The sequence below is a fragment of the Rhinatrema bivittatum genome, chromosome 12 (genome assembly GCF_901001135.1).
Source record: "Rhinatrema bivittatum chromosome 12, aRhiBiv1.1, whole genome shotgun sequence".
NCBI classification, from domain to species: domain Eukaryota; kingdom Metazoa; phylum Chordata; class Amphibia; order Gymnophiona; family Rhinatrematidae; genus Rhinatrema; species Rhinatrema bivittatum.
This window is the reverse complement of record NC_042626.1, coordinates 57862788-57888397: the sequence shown is the minus strand read 5'-3', so window position 1 is coordinate 57888397 and position 25610 is coordinate 57862788. Positions and strand designations below refer to the sequence as shown.

The 25610-nt window shown below is 43.4% G+C and overlaps 1 protein-coding gene across 2 annotated transcripts; it reads left to right on the top strand.

Moving 5' to 3' along the window:
• On the top strand, positions 1-25610 carry GJC1 (gap junction protein gamma 1). Of its 2 annotated transcripts, none has more exons than XM_029573911.1 (2): positions 1-234; positions 23884-25610. In XM_029573911.1, exon 2 carries the CDS (start codon positions 23904-23906, stop codon positions 25080-25082), a length of 1179 nt encoding a protein of 392 aa, XP_029429771.1. In that variant the 5' UTR covers positions 1-234; positions 23884-23903; the 3' UTR covers positions 25083-25610. The 2 variants fall into 2 exon arrangements, with proteins under 2 accessions (XP_029429771.1, XP_029429770.1); XM_029573910.1 differs by having other exon boundaries at positions 3-369.

The window sequence follows — 25610 nt, the reverse complement described above, 5'->3', positions numbered from 1 at the left end:
TTAAGCCTCACGCTGATTGATCGCTCGTGCCCTTTCCCACCTCCGTGCACGTGCGGCAAGGGAGACGGAGGCGACTATATGTGTTGCTGCGCAGGCGCAAGGAAGAAGGCGGGAGGATGCAGTTTGTCCGCCTTGTCTCGGAGAGCGTTTAGGGTTATTCACTTCCCCGACTTCGTCCCGGAAGGGGGGTTGGGCAGACGGTGAGCTGGTTGGAGCCATGGTCCCGAGCGAAGGGTGAGAGTCCGTTGTCGTCGTGTGTCCGGAGTGGCAGGGAAGGTGAAGGCGGTGCAGTGTGGTGCCGGAAAGCAAGCCAGCGAGACCCACTGCATCCTCCTCCATGGGCCGGGGACGGCGCCGGGCTCGGGCCAAGTGAGTAACCGTGGGTTTTGTTCTGTGTTTCTTAATGTGCCGCTTTCAGAGAAATTCCTCAGACCGGAAACTTTCTCTTCTGGTTTTTTCCCCATTAGATGGTGTAGTTTCTCTCGCGAGTCTATTTTATTTCGCGAAATAACTGACTGGACTTTGTTCCATTTTTATCGGATGCCTTAAGTATGAGAGCACCTTTTTTTTTTTTGGGAGGGTGCTGTTTCTGTATAAGGCGACAGGACACCTCATTTAACGGAGTTGGTAATCTTAAATTTTAAATCATTAATCTCCAAAATGAGTATCGTTTCTTAAAAATCCGATCTCGCAAATCTTTTTAGAATAACTCGTATTAGTTTTTTGTCTGTTATGAAACCTGAACAATGGCCCCAATGCTTTTTCATCTGCTTTGATATTAGGGCATCATACGAGGAAAGGAAATAAGGTTGCTTGGTTTATTTTTCAGGGGAGTCTATTGCACTAAAAGTTTAACGGTGTCCCCACTTACTAGAGAGAGAATCCAAATTGCAAAAGAGTGCTCGCTTCTCCTACCTATTTGTAATATCAGTTTATTTGGATAGAAGAACTTTTATTTCAAAATAGGAGGAAACAAGTTTTGATTTTATTTATTTTTTTAAACCTTTAAGTGACTATAGTTATCGTATAAATCAGAATGTTAAGACGAGAATAGTGCCTGGAAACATGAAATGTTGTTTGTTTTTGTTTTTTTGTTTTAAACAGCACATGCAGTCAATAGACGAGGTACAAATGCAGTATCAGATTTTCGAAGATATGAACAGCTAGGTATACAGTAAAAATTAAAGAATATTTATTGACTCTTTTAACCTGTTAAATCAGAACAAGTCTGGTCAGAGCGGTTTACATAATCATAAATACAAAATATAACACAATGTGAAAAAAAGCAAATAGAAAATTACATAAAAACAATCCTAAAATAACAATTTAGTATAAAAATAGATTCAGAGTGTTAGCAATTTACCAAATTAAAATATCCATGATTTTATTTTTTTCTAAAAGTTAGATAATTTGATTCCAATCTCGTCTCCTGTAGTCCAGAGTTCCATAGCTCTGGTGTGCTGCCCCCCCATTGCAAACATCCTTCTATGAGCTGTCTTTCTCACTACTTTTATGGAGGGAGCCACACACAGGGTATCATTCTGAGAACACAAATTATGTCTTGGGATATAATGCCTCACCCCTTTCTGTACATTAGTCCGCTTACCAGACCTTTCTGTAAATTAATTTTCTGTAAATTAGTCCGCTTACTGGACTAATTTTCCCCGCCATGTTAAACGTCATATTTATGCCTCTGTTTCTTGGTCTCATTGCCTCATCTAGTTTCAGTTATTCTGTCCTTTACCTCTGGCTAACCTAGCCCCCAAGTTATTAATTCCTTGTTATATGTAACTTTCGCCTCTGGTTAATAGATGTTTAAGATGTAAACCGATCTGATATGAAATCTTTTCATGATGGTTGGTATATAAAAGTGTTAAATACTTTGCTTCAACCCCATGTATCATCTTAAACATCAAAGATAAGACTTTAAACTGAGCTCTTCTGTTGGTAGCCAGTTAAATTGTTGTAACAGTGGTGTAACGCTCAACCTTCTGGGATAATGAAAAATCAAGTCGAGCAGCCATGTTTTGCACTACTTGTAATGGATATAGATCCTTCTTTGGGAGGCCAACCAATAAGGCATTTCAGTAGTCCAATAAAAGATAAATTGGAGCCTGCACAATCAGACAACTGAGAAATCCAGAACTGATCTGAGCCTCCTAAGCTGCCTTAGATTCAAGAATGCTTCCCAAGTGATGGAGGATATTTGAGGAACCAAACTAAAGGACTTCACTAATACTCCCAAATTCCTTTCACATTTCTTTGCTATAGGCACCCTCTGCTGCTTGTCATATTCGGGTATCCCAACCTGGCGATCCTCTTAACTTGTCAGCACTGTTTGGAGGCTTAGGGAGAATTTCCTTCATCTGATTTTACTAAGCCTGGTTCTTCCCAGCTTGACGTGAGGTGGGAAAAGAGCTGCCAGAGGGGTTGACTGACTTTGTAGCTCCCCTAACTAGTTTGTCAGCGGGGAAAGGTAATTCAGTGGGCATAGGACAGATGCCCCCGGGTTTTGGCATGGATCCCTCTATCTTTTCTTTGGTACAATTATTTTTCCCATCTAAGCAGGCTGAATTAGCCATGTTGTCTGGGACGTCTTCCGGGCGGCCCTGGGCTTAGCTTCTCTCAAAGATCATAGAGGTTTGACTCTTTGCGACTGCGTGGCTTTTTAAATAATATAATTCTTTATTACCAGTTAAACTATTATTTTAAGTTATCATTATGTTAAATTGTCTACCAGTTATACTGTTCCATATGTTCTACAGTTCCATGTAAAGCTCCGCTCTGTTGAGCAGTTCTTTGTTCTATGTAAACCGGAGTGATTTGTAGTCCCTACAAGAACTTCGGTATATAAAAATTAAAAATAAATAAATAAATGATCACCAAGTCTCCTCAGTCTCTTTTCTTCTGTGCTGTTTGCGGAATTTCTTCTTATTTCACCTCTGTAATTTCTTATTCCCAAACAGTTTTTAAGTGCAACCATGGCACCAAAACCTCCAAGGTTCAAATATTGCCAATGGGGTAAGGTGATGTCCATCACATATGGACATAACTACTACTATTTTTGCCTGGGCCCAGTGCACAACTTGTAATGGATATACTGGGACTGCGGCTGCGGGAGGATGTTGCCTAGAGCCCAGAGGCAACAGGCCCAGAAGATTTCCTCCCCCCCCCCAAATCTGGCTGGTTCATATGCCCTGGAGTCAGAACGCCTCTCCTGTTACTTATCCCCGGGCCAAAAATGCACTGAACCGATCAGGAAAGGACCTCCTCCCTGGGCCCATCTGGCGACAAGGCAGCACCACGTGGTGCAGGCCACCTCAGGCTTTAGGGGGTGCACCAGTAAAAACCATGCAGAGGACAGAGTCACCAGCGGTTAGCATTGTCGAACCTGGGCAAGCACAATGCAAGGATGAGTCGATGCATGTGTCTAAGAACTCATACAACGCAAGGATGCACCACGGAGTGAAGCACACGCATCGAAGTGTTGCTTGCGAGTGCCACTCATATCAACACCTGTGCTTCTCAAAAAGAAAACTATGCAGGAACACACCGTGAAGCGTCCATCTACGATGCATACCAATAGGGCGTTGAGCCCATGACAAGAAGAGACAGTGCATAAGCACTAGCCTACCCAAAAGCAGGCTTCCCACAAAAATGGGTCAGAGTGATCCTCTAGTTGTGTTCCTGCCAGAGGAGCTCGGGTTTTCTGATGTTGAACCACTCTTAGATGACCACTCATTGGATTCTTCTGGATTAGCCCAAATAGTTTATTTGGACATCTTTAGTCTCAAAGAGGAAGATGCATTTGCCTCTGTTACAGGAGCCCCTAACAGAGACAGACTGTTGCACAGGGACCAGGCTCCAACAGAGCGCAGTAGGGATCCTGATTCCTTGATCCTCTTAGCTGCAGTACACCATCCAAGGTGTCTGTCTGGCAAGAGGCATGAGGGAGTCTCGCCCTCTGTCAGAGGAAGAGATGACAGGTCCCTATGGAGGGAAGACTAGCTTCGCAAACAATGTCTCAAATTTCCGCAATGCTGAGTAATTTTTTCACATTCCTGGAAAGCAACAGACAACATTGGTCACCTAAACACCCCCCCCCCCCCCCCCCGGGCTGAATTTCACCAGGTTCCTGAGAAGGGAGATTCCCATGCCTTGTCCATTACCCCATCAAGGGAGGGTAAGGCTGTAGGCTTAGCTGGGACCATCAGACCTGCCAGAGGAACCACCTGAACCATCTTCACCCCCAGAAGACCTGTCCTACCTCTAAGTTTATTGGGAAGGTGTGGACACTTTTGAAAATTGAAACCAGAAAGGTGCCAGATCAAAGATCTTGGGGATCCTAAAGATCTTTGAAGTCCCAGCTGAGCCTACAGCCTTACCCTTCCATTCAGTCCTTGATTTGGTAACGGACAAGGCATGGGAATCTCACTTCTCGGGACCAGCAAAGTCCAGGAAAACTGATGTGAAGTTCAGGATGAGAAAATCCCCATACTACAGAACAGTACATCTACCCCATGCTTCAGTAGTTGTGTAATCAGCTGTGAAAAAGTCAAAGAAGTCACGGCTACACTCAGATACTCCGCCTGTAAGGACAACCGATACCTGGATGAGTTTGGACGGAGAATCTTCCAAGAGGCGATGTAGAATGCTAAAATCCAATACCAATTCTATATAACTCAATACTTGTACGAGCATTTACAATCCCTAAAACCGCACGTCATGCTTGGATCGTCGGACAATGCATTGCCTCTGTCCTTCACGGATCTGGAAGAGTGCTTGCGCCACCTCCTTCAAACAATATAAGAGGCGTTCAAAACATCAGCGGGGTCCATAGCAGCCCAGAGAATAGCCTGGCTGCATGCCAGTGCCATACACGAGGACGTACGTGAAACGCCGGCAGATCTGCCCTATAAAGGAGACAACCTATTTGGGGACAAGCTGCGGGAAACCATATCCCAGCTTAAAGAACAGAACGTAGCGGTCTTGTCCCTAACGTCCCCTGGCAGAGCAGCAGTCCTCAACCAGGAAGTATGACCTGGCCTTCAAGAAGTCCTATTACCAAAGACATCCTTCATTACATACACTCTTCCGTCCACAGTATACCAGCAGCCCAGGCAGCAGCCGTAACAGGTGCAACCCAGGAATAGATCAATAGGCTAATGTCACCAGGGCAACAACCAAAAATCGCAGCAGTGTTTTTGAGGAGGGCCCAGCCACAGCTACTGTTACCAGTTGGGGGACGGACGGACAGACTATCCGGATTCTACAACTTTTGGGAAACACATCAGACCATTGGGTATTAAGGATCTTCCATGAAGGGTACAGTCTAAACCTCAAAATTAATCAGTCTCGGATGTACCTGGTTCCCTCAGCGAAAGACCATATGCAAGCACAACTGTTGCAAAGGGAAGTGGACTCAAGGGAATTGTGAATATACAGGTGGATTTAGTTGAGACCACCCTTCAATTGGGAATTGTATTTTGGAGAGTATATTTAGTATGTGTGAATATTTTAGGAGTGTTTTATATGATCATTTTTGGTGTGAGTGTATTTTAAGAGGGGAAATAGGAATGGAATATTTCAATGTATTGTGTTGATTTTCTATATTGTACTTTAACTTTTTTTTAAATTTAACTTTATTGTTCAACACAGAAATAATACAAAATTCAGGCTACAATAATTGTCCAACTATATAGCAAGGAAGAAACAGTAGGAAGCCTTGTGATAATAAAATTAATGCATACATAAAAACAAAGTATCAAATTCTACGTGAATTTTTTTACTGAATACCACCCCTTTCCCCACCCCCCTTGGTTATTTCACTAAGTGTGTCATGTGACTATGATTACAATAAAGGAGGTTATGGGAAATAAGTAGAGATCATGGAATATTGCATACAAAGCATAACACAACATAACTATGGCAAATTCCCACTTAGTCCTAAAGAGCACGTAGGGGAAGAAATTTACTGACTTGCTGAAGTACAACACGAATGTCCCAGATACCGAGCACTAGGGATATATCAAATACGTATGCAGGATTTAGAGGGCAGAATTGTGGCTATTTACTCAGAACTGAGACTACTTTCTTCAAATAAGTAGAGTTTCTGCCAAACGTGTAGGGTTATCTCTATTTCCAGTGTAAGGCAGCCAAAGCTTTTCATGAGATGCTAATTTATCATTACGAAGGGCTGTGAGTTTGCTCATATAATCTAGACTGTACAGCACTAATGGGGGGGACTTCTGGTCTATGCCACCATAGGGCTATTTCACATCTGGCAGAGGAAATTACTTGTTGAGCCCATTGTTGAGCCCATTGTTGGGGGGGGGGGGGGGAGGGACCCTGATCAGAGAGCATATTCAGTAAGCAAATTCTGGGATCCCTGGGGACCTTAAGGTGGGTAACAGAGTGAATAAAGTCAAGAACTGCTTCCCATAAGTGCACCATACTCAGGCATGCCCACCACTGATGAAAGTAGGTGCCTATGGCCCCGCACCTTTCCAGCAAAGGTTGGTACCACCCTCCTGTATCCTGCTCAAGCACACGGGAGTAAAGTACCAACTATACAGTACTTTATAACTTGTTTCTTTTATTGCCGAGGAGGCAGAAATTCTGCCAGTAGTGATAAAAGAATGTCCCAGTCACCATCCTCAAATCGCTCCCCAATATCTCGTTCCTAAGCTTTTTGAAAGGACCTTTTTTCCTGTGTAACCCCCTTCATGAGAGCCATAATTTTGGAGATAGGTTTGGTAATCTTATCTGCATATGAGCAGTAATTTTCAAAGAGGGGTTTACCCCACTTTTTAGTTCCATTCCTATTTGTGCTGTGGAAAAAAAATGGAGAATCTGGTTATATGTGAATAAGTCCTTACTAGATAAATGGTAAGTGTGTTGTAAATCAGTAAAAGGGATCAGTTTCTGACCATCCCATAGTTGCTCCCACTTGTATATATCTTTCAAGCCAGCATCGTATCAACCCTGGTTCCACTCCTGGGTGGAAGGCACTATCAAATAGAAAGGATGTTAGAAGGCACTTTTATCCCCAGTTAACTGGGAGTGCCATTTACATCACGGTTAGAACCAGTCTAGAATAGGGGGATAGGCCTGTATGGTATAACTTCCCTCTTTGCCAGACTCTGATATGCAGTGGTGGGCCCCCAGAATCTAAGGAGACTATTCTGACCCAAGGTTTTAGGACACCACAGGAGTGCCACTGAATAAGTGCGCTATGCTGCACAGTGCCATAGTACCACACTAAATTTGGTACCTGACCGAGCTACCCTGGGGGGCCTACGCTTCCAGATAAACCTGAGTAGCTTCCGTTGCCACAACGATAAGAGGGATGCAGGGACTTGTACTGGTAAAGTCTGAAAGAAATAGCAGAGGTGAGGAAGAACACTTTAATTATAGCTATCTCCCAAACCAGGAAAAATCCCCTCAATCCCAGCAAGATAGCAAGAAAAAGGGGGTCATAATTCAATCGAAAGATTAGGGCCCAACTGGTCCAATTTTAACCCGCAAATACTTTACCCATTCTTTGACTGCTCGAAATGGAAGGGTGGGTCTTATAGCCTCAAAAGATTCAGGTGGCATAGAAATATTTAAGAGTTCTGTCTTGTCCTCATTTACTTTGAAACCAGAAACTTTGCTAAAAGCCTGCAACAGGCTCTGAAGGGAGGGGCCCAGGTCAGTCGCTGTGAAGAGGTCATCCGCATCATGGAAAGTTTATAACTGAAGGGCCCCACTTGCAACCCTCTGATCAGGGAATTAGACCTTATTGATGTCGCGAAGGGTTCAAGGGATAATGCGAAGAGGGGTAATAGAGGGCATCCCTGATGGGTACCTCGCTTCACAGGGAGTGGCGTGGTATACTCGCCATAAATCTTTAGGCGCCCAATGTGATTCTAATAAAGGTGTTGAACCCATCTAATATAGCTGTTTCCCATATTGAGTTTATCGATGACCTTGAAGAGAGAGGGCTAATGTACCCTATCAAAAGCCTTTTCGGCATCTACGGCTAAAAGGACTAGGGGGGATGCCCTCCTGTTTCGCCCTCCAAGTTAGTTCAAGAGACGGCTGAGGGGGGATATGATAGAGGTCTTTAAGATCATGAGAGGTCTTGAACGAGTAGATGTGACTCGGTTATTTACACTTTCGAATAATAGAAGGACTAGGGGGCATTCCATGAAGTTAGCAAGTAACACATTTAAGACTAATCGGAGAAAATTCTTTTTCACTCAACGCACAATAAAGCTCTGGAATTTGTTGCCAGAGGTGGTGGTTGTGCAGTTAGTGTAGCTGGGTTCAAAAAAGGTTTGGATAAGTTCTTGGAGAAGTCCATTAATGGCTATTAATCAATTATACTTAGGGAACAGCTACTGCTATTAATTGCATCAGTAGCATGGGTTCTTCTTAGTGTTTGGGTAATTGCCAGGTTCTTGTGGCCTGGTTTTTGGCCTCTGTTGGAAACAGGATGTTGGGCTTGATGGACCCTTGGTCTGACCCAGCATGGCAATTTCTTATGTTCTTAAGTACTCTTCGCACATTGTCTGAGGCCAAGCGACCAGGGACAAATCCCAATTTGATCTTCATGGATCAGAAGAGGGGCCACTTAACTAATCTAGTTGCCAGTATTTTAGCCAATAATTTTAAAACGACATTAATAAAGGATATAGGGCGGTAAGACCCACAAAGTGTGGGATCTCTCCCGCTCTTAGCCAATATGGAATTTGTTGCCAGAGAATGTGGTTAGTGCAGTTAGTATAGCTGTGTTTAAAAAAGGATTGGATAAGTTCTTGGAGGAGAAGTCCATTACCTGCTATTAAGTTCACTTAGAGAATAGCCACTGCCATTAGCAATGGTTACATGGAATAGACTTAGTTTTTGGGTACTTGCCAGGTTCTTATGGCCTGGATTGGCCACTGTTGGAAACAGGATGCTGGGCTTGATGGACCCTTGGTCTGACCCAGTATGGCATTTTCTTCTTATGGTGATACCTGCCAGGTTCGCATCTTGATATATTGAACCCTCATACCTCAAATCATTGAACAGCTGGAGTAAGGGTGGAATTAACACAGCCTGGAAGACTTATAGAATTTGGCGGTGAAGCCATCGAAACCCAGGGCCTTCCCCAGCTTCAGGTCTTGAATCGCCTGATAAAGTTCAGCATGCGTGACTTCGGCATTTAAAAAAACCTGCTCACCTCTTCTGTAAAGAGATGGTAACTCCACCCTTTCTAGGTACTCAGTAATTTGATCTTCCCCCCAAGTCCTCTGAGGCATACAATTCTTCATAAAAGCGTGTGTGAATCTCACCCGCATCTTGTAAGATTGCCCCTTTGGAGTTCTTGATTTCTAGTGATGAGGGATTGTGCCACCCTTTCTTTGTCTCCCAGCCAGCCGGCACCCAGCCTTATTGCTAGTCTGGCATAGCAAATCTGAATGAAATGCTATTTTATCTAGGTCGAGAGCTTGCAATTCTCTTCTGGCTGATTCTAGTTGGTCGAGCTGCCTGGGATCTAATGAACGCTTTCAGGGATTCCCATTGAAGAGTTGGATTAAAATCTCCAGAGGATTATGAACCTCAGACTCTTCCATTACTTTCCAAATCCCATCCCTAAACTCGTACTTCCTCAAAGACGTATTGATCCTCCATATTTTGACTCCCAGCACTTCAGACTGGGAAAGACAGAAGACTTGCATGGTGATTAGATTTGGTACACCCTAGAATGTCAAACTTGAATTCTGGGCCCACCAGGCCCAGACTACATAAAAAGAAGTCTAGTAGGATTCTAGGAGAAAAATATGTAGTCCCTACTACTAGGATTTTGTTCCCTCCAAATGTCCACAAGGTCTCTTAGCCCCTTCCCACTATCATCCTGTGCCTTAGGAGTACCAGACTGATCCAGATTGAGAGAGACATTCCAATCCCATTCTTCCCCCCCCACCATACACACCCAGTCCATGGCAAATCGAGTCAAGGATTCCTGCAGTTTACTATAAAATGCCATTTGAACGACATTAAGCCCATAGACATTTACTAGTGTTGACCTCCCATATAGACTACATTCCAGAATTACAAAGCGACCGTCTGGGTCACACCGTGCCCCATTTACCTGTAATGGGAGGTTCCTGTGTATGAGCATCCACACTTCCCTACTTTTAGAAGAGAATGTCCCACCCAAGCCCTTTTTAGTTTGTGTTCAATGGCCACCTCCTACCAGCTATATAAATTAAAACAAATCAAAGAATTATTTTTCACTGAGCACATAGTTAAGCTTCGGAATTCATTGCCAGAGGATGCAGTTACAGCAGTTGGTGTAACTGGGTTTAAAAAAGGTTTGAATAAGTTCCTCAAGATTAAATCCATAAACTACTATTATGGTAACTAATAAGCAATAGTAGCTTGAGATCTAATGTTTTGTATACTTGCCAGGTACTTTTGACTTGGATTGGCCACTGTTGGAAACAGTATTACCTGGCTTGTTGGACTCTTGGTCTGACCCAGTATGGCATTTCTTATGTTCTCATATGATGCAGTATTCTCATAACCTCTAGAAACAGATCCAGGACATGACTGAGCACCTGCCCCAACAGCAGCAGGACACTTTGACAGTTGTCCAGCAGAGTCTTGAATGTGGCAAGCATGAGGTGCGTTCCACCTATGATGTCTTCGAGACAGCGGCAAGGATAGCAGCCGTGGGCATTGGTGTCTACAGGGTGGCCTGGCTCCGGGCGTCAGATCTCCATCTGGAGGTGCAGCAGAGGCTCGAGGACCTGTCCTGTACCTGTGAGAATATCTTTGACAAGATGAGAGATGCTGTGGCTCAGTTAAAAGATCATCATGAGGCCCTCCAGTATCTCTCAGCCAGTATGTTGGACCCACTGTCCTTGGTCAAGAGGTCCTCCCGACAGGGTCTGAGGAAGTCCTTCTACCGCTGGAGGAAATACTATCCTGCTTCTGCACCCGATCGCAGCGGGAGACAACCCAGGCAGCAACAGATCCTCAGCTGGCCCCCTAGCCAAGCCCTGCCACGGGGTTTTGACCTGTTGCAAGGGAGCGTAAGCCAGCCGCCTGTACCCTCTACGCAAGACCTGATCAGAGGCCAGCTACGGCTTTGTGGACCATTGGCCCAGCGAAGACCTCGGACCAGTGGTTTCTGTCCATCATTCATCAGGGGTACAGGCTGAACTTTCTGGGTGTCCCTCCGGACTCCCCCCGTGTCCCTCCTGGGTTTCAATAATGCATCAGGACATGCTTTTGGAGGAGCTCCTAGCCCTTGTAACAGCCAGGGCTGTCGAGCCTGTTCTGCTGAAGCAGCGGAGCTGGGGGTTCTACTCCTGATTTATTTCCTGATTCCAAAGAGAACTAGGGGACTCTGTCCTATACTAGACCTGAGAGCCTTGAACAAACTTCTAAAGAGAAGTTCAAGATGGTCTCTCTTGGCACCCTGATTCCACGCCTGCAAAGAGGGTACTGGCTATCTGCCCTTGATCTAAGACACCTACGCTCACACTGAGATCTTCCATGGTCCCAAGTATCTACAGTTTGTGGTGGGTGGGTGACACTTCCAGTACAGGGTGTTGCCATTCAGACTAGCCTCGATCCAGGCATCTTTACCAAGTGTCTGGCTGTGGTGGGTAATCACCTCTGCAGGCTGGGAGTGCAGGTGTTTCCCTACCTGGACGATTGGCGGGTAAGAGTTCTACCCAGGCGGGCACAAGTACGATCTTTACACTTGACTATTTGGGTGTTGGACTCCCTGGGGTTTATCATCAACTACCCGAATTCCCACCTCGACCAGTTGCCTCAGTTGGACTTCATTGGCGCCCTGTTGGACATGGCTCGGGCCAGAGCTTTTCTTCCCCACGATTGGCACTCACATTGGTGTCCATGGCGGGAGTGGTCCAGTGGAGCTGGAAGATTGTCTTGCCACATGTGACTCCTGGGACACATGGCCACGACCATCCATGTTACTCCCTTCACTTGTTTACAAATGCGCAGAGCTCAATGGACCGTGCGGTCCCAGTGGTAGTAGGCCACCCAGGACCTCCATGTGCGCATCCGCATCACTCTACCTCTCCGGGACTCCTTGTCTTGGTGGGGGAGTCTTCACGATTTTGGAGCAGGGGGTACCCTTTCAAAATCCCCCTGTCAAGTTGTACGCACCATAGATGCGTCCAGCCTGCAGTGGAGTGCCCATGCGGAAGGGCTCCGCATCCAGGGCCTAATGTTCGCCCAGGAAACTGTCAAATCGGCTTCCTGGACTCCACATGATCAGGTATGTCCTTTGGGCATTCAGAGATTGGCTAGCCAACAAAGGTAGTCCTGATCCTCACCGAACAACCAGGAAGGAATGAGGTCATTCCTCCTGTGCCAGGAGGCAGTGTGGATTTGGTCATGGGCTCTGTTCCAGGGTGTGGTACTCTGAGCTATGTATTTGGCTGGGATAGAGAATGTTGTGGTGTTCTGGCTGAGTTGCGCCTTCTGGTCCCACCAGTGGTCCCTAAACCAGATAGTATCAGGTCTTCTGTCTGTGGGGAACCCCAGATGTGGATCTGTAGGTGTCGTCCCCCCCCCCCTGCAATAGGAAGGTGGATTAATTCTGCTCCCTGTACAGGTTGGACAGCAAACCAGCCTTGGATGCCTTTGCCCACGATTGGGGCAAGGGTCTTCTGTATGCTTATCCTCCTGGTGATGCAGACTCTCATGAAGCTTCAGCAGGTTTTGGGGGGGGGGGGACAATGACAATTCTCATCCCCTCACTGGCTAAGACAGATCTGGTTCCTGTTCCTCCGGGATTTCTCCCTCGGAATCAATCAGTCTGGGGACTCCCCCCACCCCAATATCTCATCACGCAGGATCAGGGCAGGCTGCACCACCCCAACCTCCAGGCCTTGCCCCTAACAGCCTAGATGTTGAGAGGTTAATTCTGCAGCCCCTTGACTACCTGATGAGGTGTCTTGAGTTCTGGTGGTTTCCAGGAAGCTTCCACTAGGAAGTCTTTTATGGCCTAAAATGGAGGAGGTTTTCCATGTGGTGTAAGCTCCATGACCTGGATCTGTTCTCCTGCTCTATATGGAAACTGCTTGATTACCTCCTGCACCTCTCTGCTGGTTTAAAAACCAACTCTGGGTATACCTAAGTGCTATTGATGTCTACCACCAGGGTGTGGATGGCTCTCCCATCTCTGTGCAGCCCCTGGTGGGATGTTTCATATAGGGTCTGCTTTAGTTGAAGCCCTCCTGCGGCCTCCCGCTGTGTCTTGGGACCTCAGTGTGGTGTTGGCTCTGCTCATGAGGGCTCCTTTTGAGCCTCTATACTCCTGTGACCTCAAGTACCTGAACTGGAAGGTCACTTCAGCATGCAGAGTCAACAATGTATCCATGCCATACAAAGTTCTTTCATGATAGGGTGCATGCACAGAACCACCCTAAGTTCCATCTTAACTAATCAATAGTCCTGCCCACCTTTTCTCAAGCCTCATTCACACCAGGGCGAGCAGGCTCAGCCTTAGTCTTCTACCTGGAACGGACAGCAGGCCATAGGCAGTTCATGTTATTCTTAATCTCTTTTGGCAGGAATAGATTGAGAGTTGCAGTTACTAAGCAGACACTGTCCAACTGGTTGGTGGATTGCATTTCCTGCTATGCTTAGCAGGACTGCACCTTGGGGGCCATGTCAAGGCTCATTCTGTTAGCCATGGCAACTTCCGTGGCCCACTTGCGAGTGGTCCCCGTGGGCAAGATCCGTAAGGCTGCGATGTAGAGTTCTCTCCATACTTTTGCCTCTCACTACTGTTTGGATAGGGATGGCTGATGAGAGTTTCAGCCAGTCCATCCTTTGGAATATCTTTCAGCTGTAGTACCCAACTGTTCCTACCCATTGTTTGGGTTCAGGCTGTGTCCCTCTGTTACGAACAGCACCAGTGGTGTTGTGCCCGTTGGCACCTGGTTAGGTGCCAGATCTCATTGTTCGGGAGTAGCCTGTAGCTAGGGATTCACCCATGTGTGAGGACTGCCATCCTGCTTGCCCTAGGAGAAAGCAGAGTTGCTTACCTGTAACAGGTGTTCTCCTAGAACAGCAGGATGGTAGTCCTCATGAAACCCACCCACCACCCCGTGGAATTGGGTTTCTCCTATATTTTATTTTTTTGTAAGTCTGTTTACGAGACTAAAGAGGGACCCTATGTGGATAGTGGCATGCTGGGCAAGTTCAGTGTACCAGTCAAAGTTTCTAAAAACTGGCATAAAGTTTTTTATGCTGGGCTCCATCCGATGTCACCATGTGCAAGGACTAACATCCTGTTACGGGTAAGCAGCTCTATCTTCTGCATACTTAACAATGTTGGGCAGCTTTGGATGTACTGACATCAGTGCCTTGAACCTCCTGCACAGTTTAGCAATGGGGGCCAGGTTTGGATTTACTGATGTCTGTGCCCAGCGATATACTCTCCATCAAAAGCTGAAACCACTATTGCAGGTCCAGAGCCTGGTGCCAAAACTTCAGATTTGAGTGCGGACCATTGAAAGTCAGGCATGTGAGTGCTGTTCTTTTAAATTTATTTTTTTTTGTTTGAGACTCAATTGTGGGAAAGATGTATTTAGTACAGTAAATAGTGTATTTATAGTCTAGGTTCTTTTAATGGAAATGCAATGGAAAATTTGAGTCAGAGAAACTTGTATGAAGCATTTCCCAGTGGAGCCACTGGAATGAAATATTTTATATCCTTAAACTTGATCAGATGCTTTTGAAATCTGCATCCTGACTCCATAACAAAAAAAAAAACTTATCATTCTTAATACAGTTTTGTTTAAATGCCACTGACCCATGACAGTTTAAAGTGGCAGAACTCTAATACAAGAAAAACAATGGTCAGAAGTAGAAAAAAAATGTGATAGGTTTTTTAAGAAGTATTTGTTTAATTTTGAATTGGAATTGAGGTTTGTATAGTGAATCACTGTGTGGTACCATGACTATAGGCCACTTACACATCCTTGGGGAAGGCAGCAGAAGATTCCCTAAGAATTTCTAAAGATGAGATTCTTTGAGAATCATTGTAGTTGGGTTTGTTTGGTTTTTTGTTTTGTTTAAATATGCTGCCCAAGCCATAGATCTTGGCAGCTTACAATAAAACATACATAAAGCTCAATAAACATAAAACAGGACAAAATACAACTTTGGCACAGAAAAGCAGTCATTTTAACAAGTCATTGTTGGCATCTTTATTCTTCAGGAAATTGGCACTGTATTTACTCTAGCATTTAGGGATTAACTATGGGTTGGGACCCCAAATGGGGTATAAAGTGCTTCAAGTAGCAGCAACATTAGTAGTGGAAGTTAGTGTGAGGCCTATGAGCCAGTACATACTCACAGACCCTGCAGAGACACTGCCATGCATGAGTTTCTATCGTAACAGGAAATACTACCTGAGGAAGGGACGAAGGCTGCTACAGGGTCTGTAAGCGTATTCTATTATCCCACAGCCTGTGTACTGATGGTCTATTGGTAATGCTGCTGCCCCTTGTAGAGTTCACCACTGGGATTGGCACCAGCTACAAGAGAAGGGAAAAGTAATGTGTATGAGCTGGTGGAGATTGCCACTCCACATTTCTCCTCATCCACCACTGAATCTACCCAAGAGAGAAATGATGGAATATAAGATCATAAGAAATTGCCATACTGGGTCGGACCAAGGGTCCATCAAGCCCAGCATCCCGTTTCCAACAGTGGCCAATCCAGGCTGCAAGTACTCAAACATTAAGTAGATTCCATGCTACTGATGCCAGTAATAGCAGGGGCTAGTCCCTAAATCAACTTGATTAATAGTTAATGGACTTCTCTCCAAGAACTTATCCAAACCTTTTCTAATCCCAGCTAGACTAACATATCCTCTGGCAGCAAATTCCAGAGCTTAATTGTGCATGGAGTGAAGAATTTTCTCGGATTAGTTTTAAATGTGCTACTTGCTAACTTCATGATGTGCCCTCTAATCCTGTTATCCGAAAGAGTAAATAACCAATTCACATTTGTAGACCTCTCTCATATCCCCCCCCTCAGCTGTCTCAACTGGGGAATGTAAGAGGAGTGAGGATGAGAGGGAATGGGTTAGAGGGGAAGCTTGGAGGTAAGGGAGCAGATGGTGGATGAGAGAAGGAAGGGAGGATCAGCAGGGATATGAAAGGGGTTGGAGGTGAGAGGGAGGGAATGGGCTGGGGAGCAGAGGTTATTAGCTGGCATGTAGGGAGGAGGTTGTGATTGGAGAATGTATTCTTGCTAAATTGTTAGATATCTACTGGGGATGTCAGTTTTCACATATTAAGATAGGGGGTCACACTGGCTATATATGTGTATAGCCAGTGTCGTGTTTTCTCTTGTTCGGTCCTCTCTATCCCTCCACTTTTTTTTTCCAGATCCTCCCTGCCTGGCGATATCCCATCCTTTAGGCTTGTGGAGCTATGCTGTACGGACCCATGCCCTGCTGCCTTGCACATTCTTCCAGGGGTCATGCTCTTCCGGCAAGGCTTGCGGAGCAAATATTAATTATTGGCACAGTCCTGCCTGCAATAGCACTCAGTGCCGGTGTGGCCTGGATTCTGCAAGGTGAAGGGAATTCTGCGTTATTGCAGAATTTGTGCAGAATTCCCCCAGGACTAATCATTTTATAAATTGCAGGTGCAATGAACCTAACTGCTCTCAAAGCAGGTAGTTGGCAAATATTAAGAGAACAGTCTGCCGGATTTACGGCAGAGATAATCTCCACTTCAGAAACCACCAAGTCCTGAAAATGACCCAGCATGCATAGACAGTTCAGAAGTAAACCAGTCAAGACTAGGTGAACATAGAGTACCATAAATCTTCTCCACTTTTGTGGGGAAGTATTTCAAAAACTATCACACAGTGAAACTTTGGGATTAAAGGATGCTGCTAAACTATTACTCCCTGGGCACCAAGTCATGGATTTTTGTTACTGAACACTACCCATAGATTACCATATTCTAATTGAAGTTGTTTAGAAAAAAATCCTCTGCATTTTCACAAGCCTTTAGGTTAGAATTGTATCCTATTAAGATTGAAGGAACTTATGAGACCACTGATGGCACCAGCAATGCTCAAAAGAGCGTGACTTGTGTCATAAACCAGCAAGTTTGGGGGAGGGGGTGTATACCATTTAGCATTTTTATACATCTTATATATTTTTTAAACTGATATTCCACTTTTTTAAATTACTTTTAATTTATTAAAAATGTACATAGTAAGAGACCCCCATAGCCTGGGGTAACTTTCACAGATCAACCGTGGTTTTAACTCTTATTAATGAGCACAAGTTGGCCAAATGTTTCAGAGAACAGTCTCCCTTATTCTAGTAGCTCTTTTGGATTATCACACTGGGTGGTAAGAGATTAATTATGGGATCACAAGGTCTATAGTTGCCCACCAGTGAAAGTAGTGGAGGCCATTCCTATCACTACCCTCTATATCTATCCCCAACACTGGGGGGGGAAAATGCTTGGGATAGATATAAAGGGTAGTGTTAACTGGATTTGAGTAAAAGAACTGGGGGGGGGGTTTGGTGTTTGAAGCATGGGAATTTTTATGATTATTTACCCAAAGAGGAAGATGGTTGGATCACTGGATAGCTAATTGGGCCTTATTTGATCTCATCTACTATGTTATGATACTGTTAATACAGAAACTTACATTATTCTCTTCCTATATACAAATTTTAGCTACAGAAAGAAACAGTAATTAAAGATATATTTGTAGAGTAGTCTCGGGAGGAAATAAGTTCAAAGGATATACTACCACTCTGTGTACATATGTGGGAGAACTACTCGAGTACACATGCTATGCCCCAGTCATTTAGATACTATAGGACTCTCCTCCCTCTATCATCCAACATCTGACAGGGACAGGAAAGAATCAACATAGCCCAAAGGATTATACATAGTACCTCCTCTCATTTAGTTAGTTATTTATTCAATTTTATATACCGTCATTCAGTTCAGCTATCATAACGGTTTACAAAGTCAAACAAAAACAGATAAATTTTACATAGTTACAAAAAAGTAACAGTGGGGGGGGGGTGGAATGGAAGGAAGGGGAAAATGGGGTAAAAAAGGGAAGTAACAGTAATAGTATTAATTTATCATAAAGGAGGGATTCTATCATTACTTATAAGTTCCGAATTGTAATGAATATGGTTGATGCTAGTTGTAGATACTTTTTTTCTTTCGTGCCTGGGTTTGGTTGGTTGAGTTGATTGTAGATGGATTGTTGATATAGATGAATATTAATGTAGACTGTATGAAAAAGGAAAGTTTTTAGATCTTTCTTGAACTTTTTGATATTGGTTTGAGTTCTCAAAGTGGTAGAGAGTTCCATTTTTTTGGACAAACAATGGAGAAAGCTCTATTTCTAGTGGATGATAGTCGAGCATCTTTGGGAGGAATATTTAGACAAGAAGTGTTATTAGATCGAAGATTTTTTTTTTGGTAATTTGTGGACAGACTTTTAAACCAGTATGTTTATGGTGATCAGCATTCACTAATTTGTGAATGATGGTCAGGATCTTATAATCCGAGATTTAATAGGAAGCCAGTGAAGCGACACTAGTATTGGGGTAATGTGATATTTTTTTTGTTTCAACTAAAATTCTAGCTGCTGCATTCTGAAGAATCTGCAGAAGTTTGCTTATGAATGGAAGACCAATCAGAAGGGAATTACAATAGTCTATTGTTGAGAAAATTAAGAGTTGTAAGACAGTTCTGAAATCAAATGAATTTAGGAAAGGTTTTAAACGTCTGAGAACTAGGAGCTTGTGATATCCTTCTTTGATTTTAGTAGTTATGTGCATATTGTAGGAAAGGTTTTTATCCATGATAACTCCAAGGTTTCTGGTGTGATTGACAGGGGATACAAAATTGATTTGATTGTTAGCAATGAATTGAGGTGGTGGAATTAAGTTGGATTTTTTTGTACATGATTATTTCTGTTTTATCAATATCGATTATTAGCTTTAAATTTGATAGTTGTTTTGAGTCAAGTATCATGGAGGTATCTTTGTATGCTTCATCAATGGAGTTTTTTATGGGAATAAGTTGTATATCATCTGCATAGAGGTAGTGTGTTTATAGATCATCTAGTAGTTGGCAGATTGGTAAAAGATAAATATTAAATAGTGGCAGACAATGCAGATCCTTGTGGAACTCCATTATTTGTGAGGTCACAAATAGACTCTAACTTTGTACAAAAACGCTTGAAAATGAGTATAAATGATGCATTTGACATAGAGATGGGAGGCAATTTTGAAACAGTCCACCTAAATGTGAAGAAACCACAGACCTTGTGCCTAATTTTTAAAGAAAAAGTACATACTACATTCCCTTTGAAGATTTTCTAGTGATTAGAGGACGCACAGACTGCAACTGCTTTTTCTGCTTGCAGATATTTGCTGGAAAAGTGTGCAGATTTGAAAATATGCACATTGTTTTCCAATCCCTCCCTAAGTGGGTCCCCAGGAATGCTTCCTTTCAATCTGGCTAAAAGTACATGCAGAGCATCAAGTGTATTGGCCTAATAAGTGAGAGAGGGCAGTTCTCAGACAGCCAGTTTACCTGGTGAATCATTTGAAAACTGTTCTCCTGTCGCAACAAAACATAAATGTATTGTTTGAAATATATTGATCTTGCACTGTAAAACTTTCAGTTGATACTGATAATATACATGGATCTTAGAAACAATATCCACATAATAAACTTTATATTAATGCAGCCTTCTCCATAAGGGGCCACCTCCCAAGCTTTCTGAAGCTGCTATCTATTAGTGGAAGTTTTTGAATCTTTCCATGCTTGGGCTATACATAGCTCAGTAGCCATCACAAGTTGAGAAATCAAGGTCTTATGTGCCCCATTAGTGTCCCCTCTGGCCATATCTATAGAGGAATATTAGGCTCCAAAGGCAATAATGTGCTTGTGATTGTATTGATGGAAGCTTCACCATGGATAGAAAGTTTTTGAACTTTAGGGCGTGATCACCACATATGCAGAAAAATCTCTCTAGCCACAGGCTCGCTAGCTTAGACTAGGATAGTCAGTATTCATACTTGATAATTTTGATGGTGTTACATAGGATTCACTTCAGAGGCCACTTCTTGGAATTTATATCTTAAGTTTTTTTTTTTTTTCCCACTCTTGAGGAGAAATGTTCATGTGTAAAGATTGCTCCCATTTAGCCCAAAGCTCATTGTTGGGATGCTGTCTTAGTTTGCCCTTATGCCAGGGGTTATTTGGATTTTTTTTTTGGTGGGGAGAGGGGGTTACCTTAAGATTTAGTAGTACAATAATAACTCTTTTTACAATAGTACTACTGCCCCTTTTCTCAGCCTTTATTCCACCAGCAAGAGGTCAGTTTTGAGTTGCAGATGAATGTATTTTTTATAGATTTGCTGTTTTGCAGTAAAATGTATCCCATATCCAGTAGTGAGTTTTATTGGATGACATTTTCCCTGTTACAGGCAGGTGACAGTATAAATAAATACAAATTTGTCATCTAAAATAGATGTGAAGGTTCCAGTGCTATTTTTTGTTGATACTCATAAAAGCTATAGTCCTGGTTACCCCTGCTGGGCCTAGTGAGGTTTAATGGAGCATGAGCTGGATTACACAAGAAAAATGTTCATTGGTCACTGATAAATAACTGGATTTCTAATATGTTCAGAGGAGATCCATATTAACTACAGGAATGTAGTATACTAGCTGTACTATTAACACTTGGAGTCTTAGAGAAAACTGTGTGCTTGCTTTTGCTTTCAGAGAAATGTATGCTGTTTTTCTGTCAATAAGCTGCATGAATTATCCGTGCTGTTTGGGTGACATCTGACTGCACACTAGGCAGGACTCTCTCCAAGACTGCAGAGCTTTGCTCTGCTGCGCATGTATGGCAGTTCCCACGCAATGCTTTGCCGACTCCTCAATTCCTTTTTTTCCGTGCTTTGCATGGACTATGAAAACTCCTCTCCAAATTTGCTCCTCAGAAAAATTAGTTTTCTTGTCTTTCACATAAGATGTTTAAGTGATCAGGCTCTTAAGATTGCCAGTGTGGGCATATGTCAGTTACTGATGATCTGGCCCCAGGTAGTTATGCCATGACCAGGCTGCTTGCTGTGACTGTGGTTGCATGTCCCCATTGACACGGCGTTGGAAAGCCCAGAAGATCACTCACCTGTAATAAGATGAAGGGGGCTCATCTGCATCTGGTAGCTATGCCCCTTTGCTGATATGCTCGACTCGCTCTTCTCTGGGCCTGAAGAAGAGAACTGCGTCCATAGGACCAACAAGTGATCCGAAGCACAAGGCTAAGTGCCTAGAACAACATGAGGCTGCTAATACTCTGTCAATATTGAGTGAAGCCTATGGGGGTCATGACATACTAATACCAAAAAACCCCAGTTATGTGCCAACTTTGGCTTCAAAATTTGCCAAAGTGAAGTGTCTGCATTCTGCACAGGTACAGATTGCATCAACCCACTTGATGCAGCTTCATGCAACGATACGAGGGAAGTGTTTGAAGACAGTGCATGGCACGAAGCACGCACTGATGCAAGGGCATGAATCCGAAGCACCACAGTATAGCCAGGATGCATAAAAAGATGGCTGCGATGCTCCGAAGCATCTCCATGATACGTCTGTGCAGGGCCATGACGCAGTGAAGCAAGGGCCGGGTGCCATACCAAAGATTACTGCACCAAAACAAATGGCATGAGGAGAAATCCCCGATGCGAGCCTTGACCCTAAGGGTGCTCACTGCCTCCCAGTGAAGGATCAGAGAGGTTTACTGTATCTAGGGCCAAAAAAGTTCCCTTGCATGAGACTCCACGCCTGACCAGCATGCTCCAAAGCAGAAACAAGTGGGAGAGACTCTCTATTCCATCTGACTTTTTCAGGAAAATGGAGCCCATCCTAGACACACTATCTAATCAGCCTTGGTTGTCCCCATCAAGGCTGCAGTCTTTATTCCAAGTCTCTCAACCAAGTCACTTCGCAAACGTGAGGTGTTAGTCTACAGGGAGAACGTAAGCCACGGGATGAACATCCTTGGCCAGAACCATTAGGGTTCAGTCCATGAGCTGATCTCTGACATTGCATTGCCAGCTATTCAATTGCACCAGAGCCGCAAGCACTCATTGACAAATTCTTCTCATATGAGGGACCTGGATGCAGGCCCCCCTCCCTTATTATCAGAGGCCAGTTCCAACCAGTCTATGCAGCAAACCTTGCTCATTCTCAGAAATCTCTTTACTTCATTGCATCCTCAGGTTTAACCACCTTTTCTACTGAACCCATTCTTAGGGTTAGACTTCAAGGGGAACAAGCAGTTATGTAGCCCAGGAATCTTCACTGCCCTGTACAAGATGATTCTGTTGCACTGCGGGATCCTGTGGAGGTAAACAGTCCATATACTTCCGTACATTTGGAACAGTAGGGTATGGTTCCCCTACTCATTAGCAAGCTAGCTCCACCAACATTCCTTCTGATCCTCCAGAGGATTCCCTAGAACATTCATCTCTCCAGAGGTTAACCTGACTTCAGTGCCAGGAAAAATAGTGGAAAGTGTTCTAAACATCAAAATCACAGAACATATAGAAAGACTGGAACAAAGTCAGCATGGCTTTACCCAAGGCAAGTCTTGCCTCACAAATCTGCTTCACTTTTTTGAAGGAGTTAATAAACATGTGGATAAAGGTGAACCGGTAGATGTAGTATACTTGGATTTTCAGAAGGCATTTGACAAAGTTCCTCATGAGAGGCTTCTAGGAAAAGTAAAAAGTCATGGGATAGGTGGCGAGGTCCTTTCGTGGATTGCAAACTGGCTAAAAGACAGGAAACAGAGAGTAGGATTAAATGGGGTAATGGTGGGGCAAGGAGGGTCACCAGTCTACACACTTAAGGGGGTAGGTGGGAGTTGTTTGGGGGGGGGGGGGCCAGGGAGGCTTCTGCTTATCGGAGAGGAGGCAAGTCTGAGGAATTTGGGGAAACCTGAGGAAGCAATGGAGAAACCCTGTCTTTTGGATTTTGTTTTTGTGGGGGGTGTGGGTTTTTTTTTTTTTTTTGCTTTTCTGTTTGGCAAGCAATTGAAATAAACACTAAATGATCCCCTGAAATGAATGGAAACAAACATTTTTGTCAGTCTGCATATACCTACTAAAAATTTGAGATTGCTTTTAAATCTTAACTTTGTTCTCCCTGATCATAGCATGATTGACTTTTTTTTTTTTTTTTTTTTAAATCTTGGTGAGTCTAGTAAATTTTCTGAAGCCTCTTGTGGGTCTAAACTAGATTGCCAGCCCCTCTCACTGGAATGCCCTCCCCACGGACCTTCGTCTTGAAACTTGTAGTCGAACGTTCAAAAAGAAGCTCAAAACTTGGCTTTTCACAAAAGCCTTCACTTAAAGGTCTCTCCCTATGGGATTGATTCACGCATTTCAAACTCCAATACACTAGCTGTCCGATGCTGTAACCATAAATTCTCCTGTCAGTTGTACTTTAATACGCAGCCATGCTTATTAAGTCTGTCGTAAATCCGAGTTTGTTGACTGTTTATTTGTAATAATTTTAAGTCGTTCTCAGCTTTATCTATAAGTTCTTACGAAGTTAGCCCTGTTATTTGTACCCTCTTGTTTGATGTAATTTACAACTTTGGTTCTACGTAAACCGACGTGATATGTACCAGTACATAAACATCTGTATATAAAAGCCTTTAAATAAATTGTAAGTTTCAGAGTAGTGCTGTGTACATTTAAGTAGCATTGTAGAAATAAGTAGTAAACATGGCTTACATTTAGGTCTAGTCTAACTGAATTATAATTTTCTTTTTAAGGTTAAAGTCACTTTACCACCATGAGCTGGAGCTTCTTGACTCGTCTGTTAGAGGAAATCCACAGCCACTCAACATTTGTTGGCAAAATCTGGCTGACTGTCTTCATTGTTTTTCGTATTGTCCTCACTGTTGTTGGAGGTGAATCCATATATTATGATGAACAAAGCAAATTTGTATGCAACACAGACCAACCTGGATGTGAAAATGTTTGTTATGATGCCTTTGCTCCACTTTCCCATGTTAGATTCTGGGTGTTCCAGATTATTCTTGTATCCACACCTTCTGTGTTATATTTAGGATATGCCATTCATAGAATCACCTTAATGACTGAGCACAGTGAAAAGGAAAAACAATTAAAAAGCAAAGCATATTCTCTTCGCTGGAAACAGCATCGTGCCATAGAAGAGGCTGAGGAGGAGGATGAGGAAGATCCCATGCTGTACCCTGAGGTGGAAATGGAAAATGAGAGAGAGAAGCAGGGACAGGGCAATGCTAAAGTAAAACATGATGGTAGGAGACAAATACAAACAGATGGGCTTATGAAAACCTATGTGCTACAACTGCTCTTCAGAACCGTTTTTGAAATTGCTTTTCTTATTGGCCAGTATTTTTTGTATGGATTTCAGGTCAGACCAAAGTATATTTGCAGCACAGAGCCATGTCCTCACAAGGTAGATTGTTTTATTTCTAGGCCCAGAGAAAAGACTATTTTTCTATTCATTATGTATGGCGTAAGTTGCTTGTGTTTACTTCTGAATGTTTGGGAAATGTTCCACTTGGGGTTTGGAACAATCCGAGACACGTTAAATAAGAAAAAGAAAGCATTTGAGGACTCTGCTACTTATACTTACCCTTTAACTTGGAATACACCATCTGCCCCTCCTGGTTATAACATTGCCATCAAACCAGATCAGATACAATACACTGAACTGTCCAATGCTAAAATGGCTTACAAGCAGAACAAAGCCAATATAGCTCAGGAGCAGCAGTATGGAAGCAATGATGAGAATGTACCAAGTAGCCTGGAGAACATGCAAAGGGACATCAAAGTGGCCCAGGAACGTGTAGACAGAGCAATAAAAGCATACAGTAGCCACAACAATCCCAATGGCTCCAGGGTGAAGAAATCAAAAGCAGGCTCAAAGAAAAGTACTACTAGCAGTAAATCGGGAGATGGGAAGATCTCTGTGTGGATTTAGTCTTTGGCAGGTTTTGTTAATTTTTTTTTTTTCTTGGTGTGGAGCAACTATTAAAATGACTCCTAACAAATAAACATTGTGCTCTGTTTATCTTCAGGGAGATGGTTGGCTAGTTCTCCAATTTCTAGGAGAAAGGTTCTGTTTATGTGCACTTATGTTCAGTAACATGACTACAGAATTTTACTCTTGCATCTTCCAGGTTTGGAAAAAAGCAGAGGAGTTGGGTTTTATTTTTTTCTTGTTAATCTTTGTATGCACAGGTACCTTTGGAGAAATGTACAGGTTTTCATTAGCAGTGAGTACTGCAGTTTTATTTTGTTATGGAAAGCAAAACAATGGCTTTTTTTTTTTTAATATTTATTATGTTTTGGTTAAAGGACCACGGTTAACTCCTAACTTACCGGCCGATTCAGTAAAGTCCGCGGGAGAGCAGGCGAACGCCCGCTGTCATGGTGCGTGCACAGGCCACTCGCCTGTGCGCGCGATGCAGTATTTAAGTTCGGTCCGGCGGTAGAAACAGGCAAAAGG

Excerpts from the sequence above, each read along its gene's own strand:
- GJC1 (XM_029573911.1), top strand. The coding sequence starts at position 23,904 with ATGAGCTGGAGCTTCTTGACTCGTCTGTTAGAGGAAATCCACAGCCAC.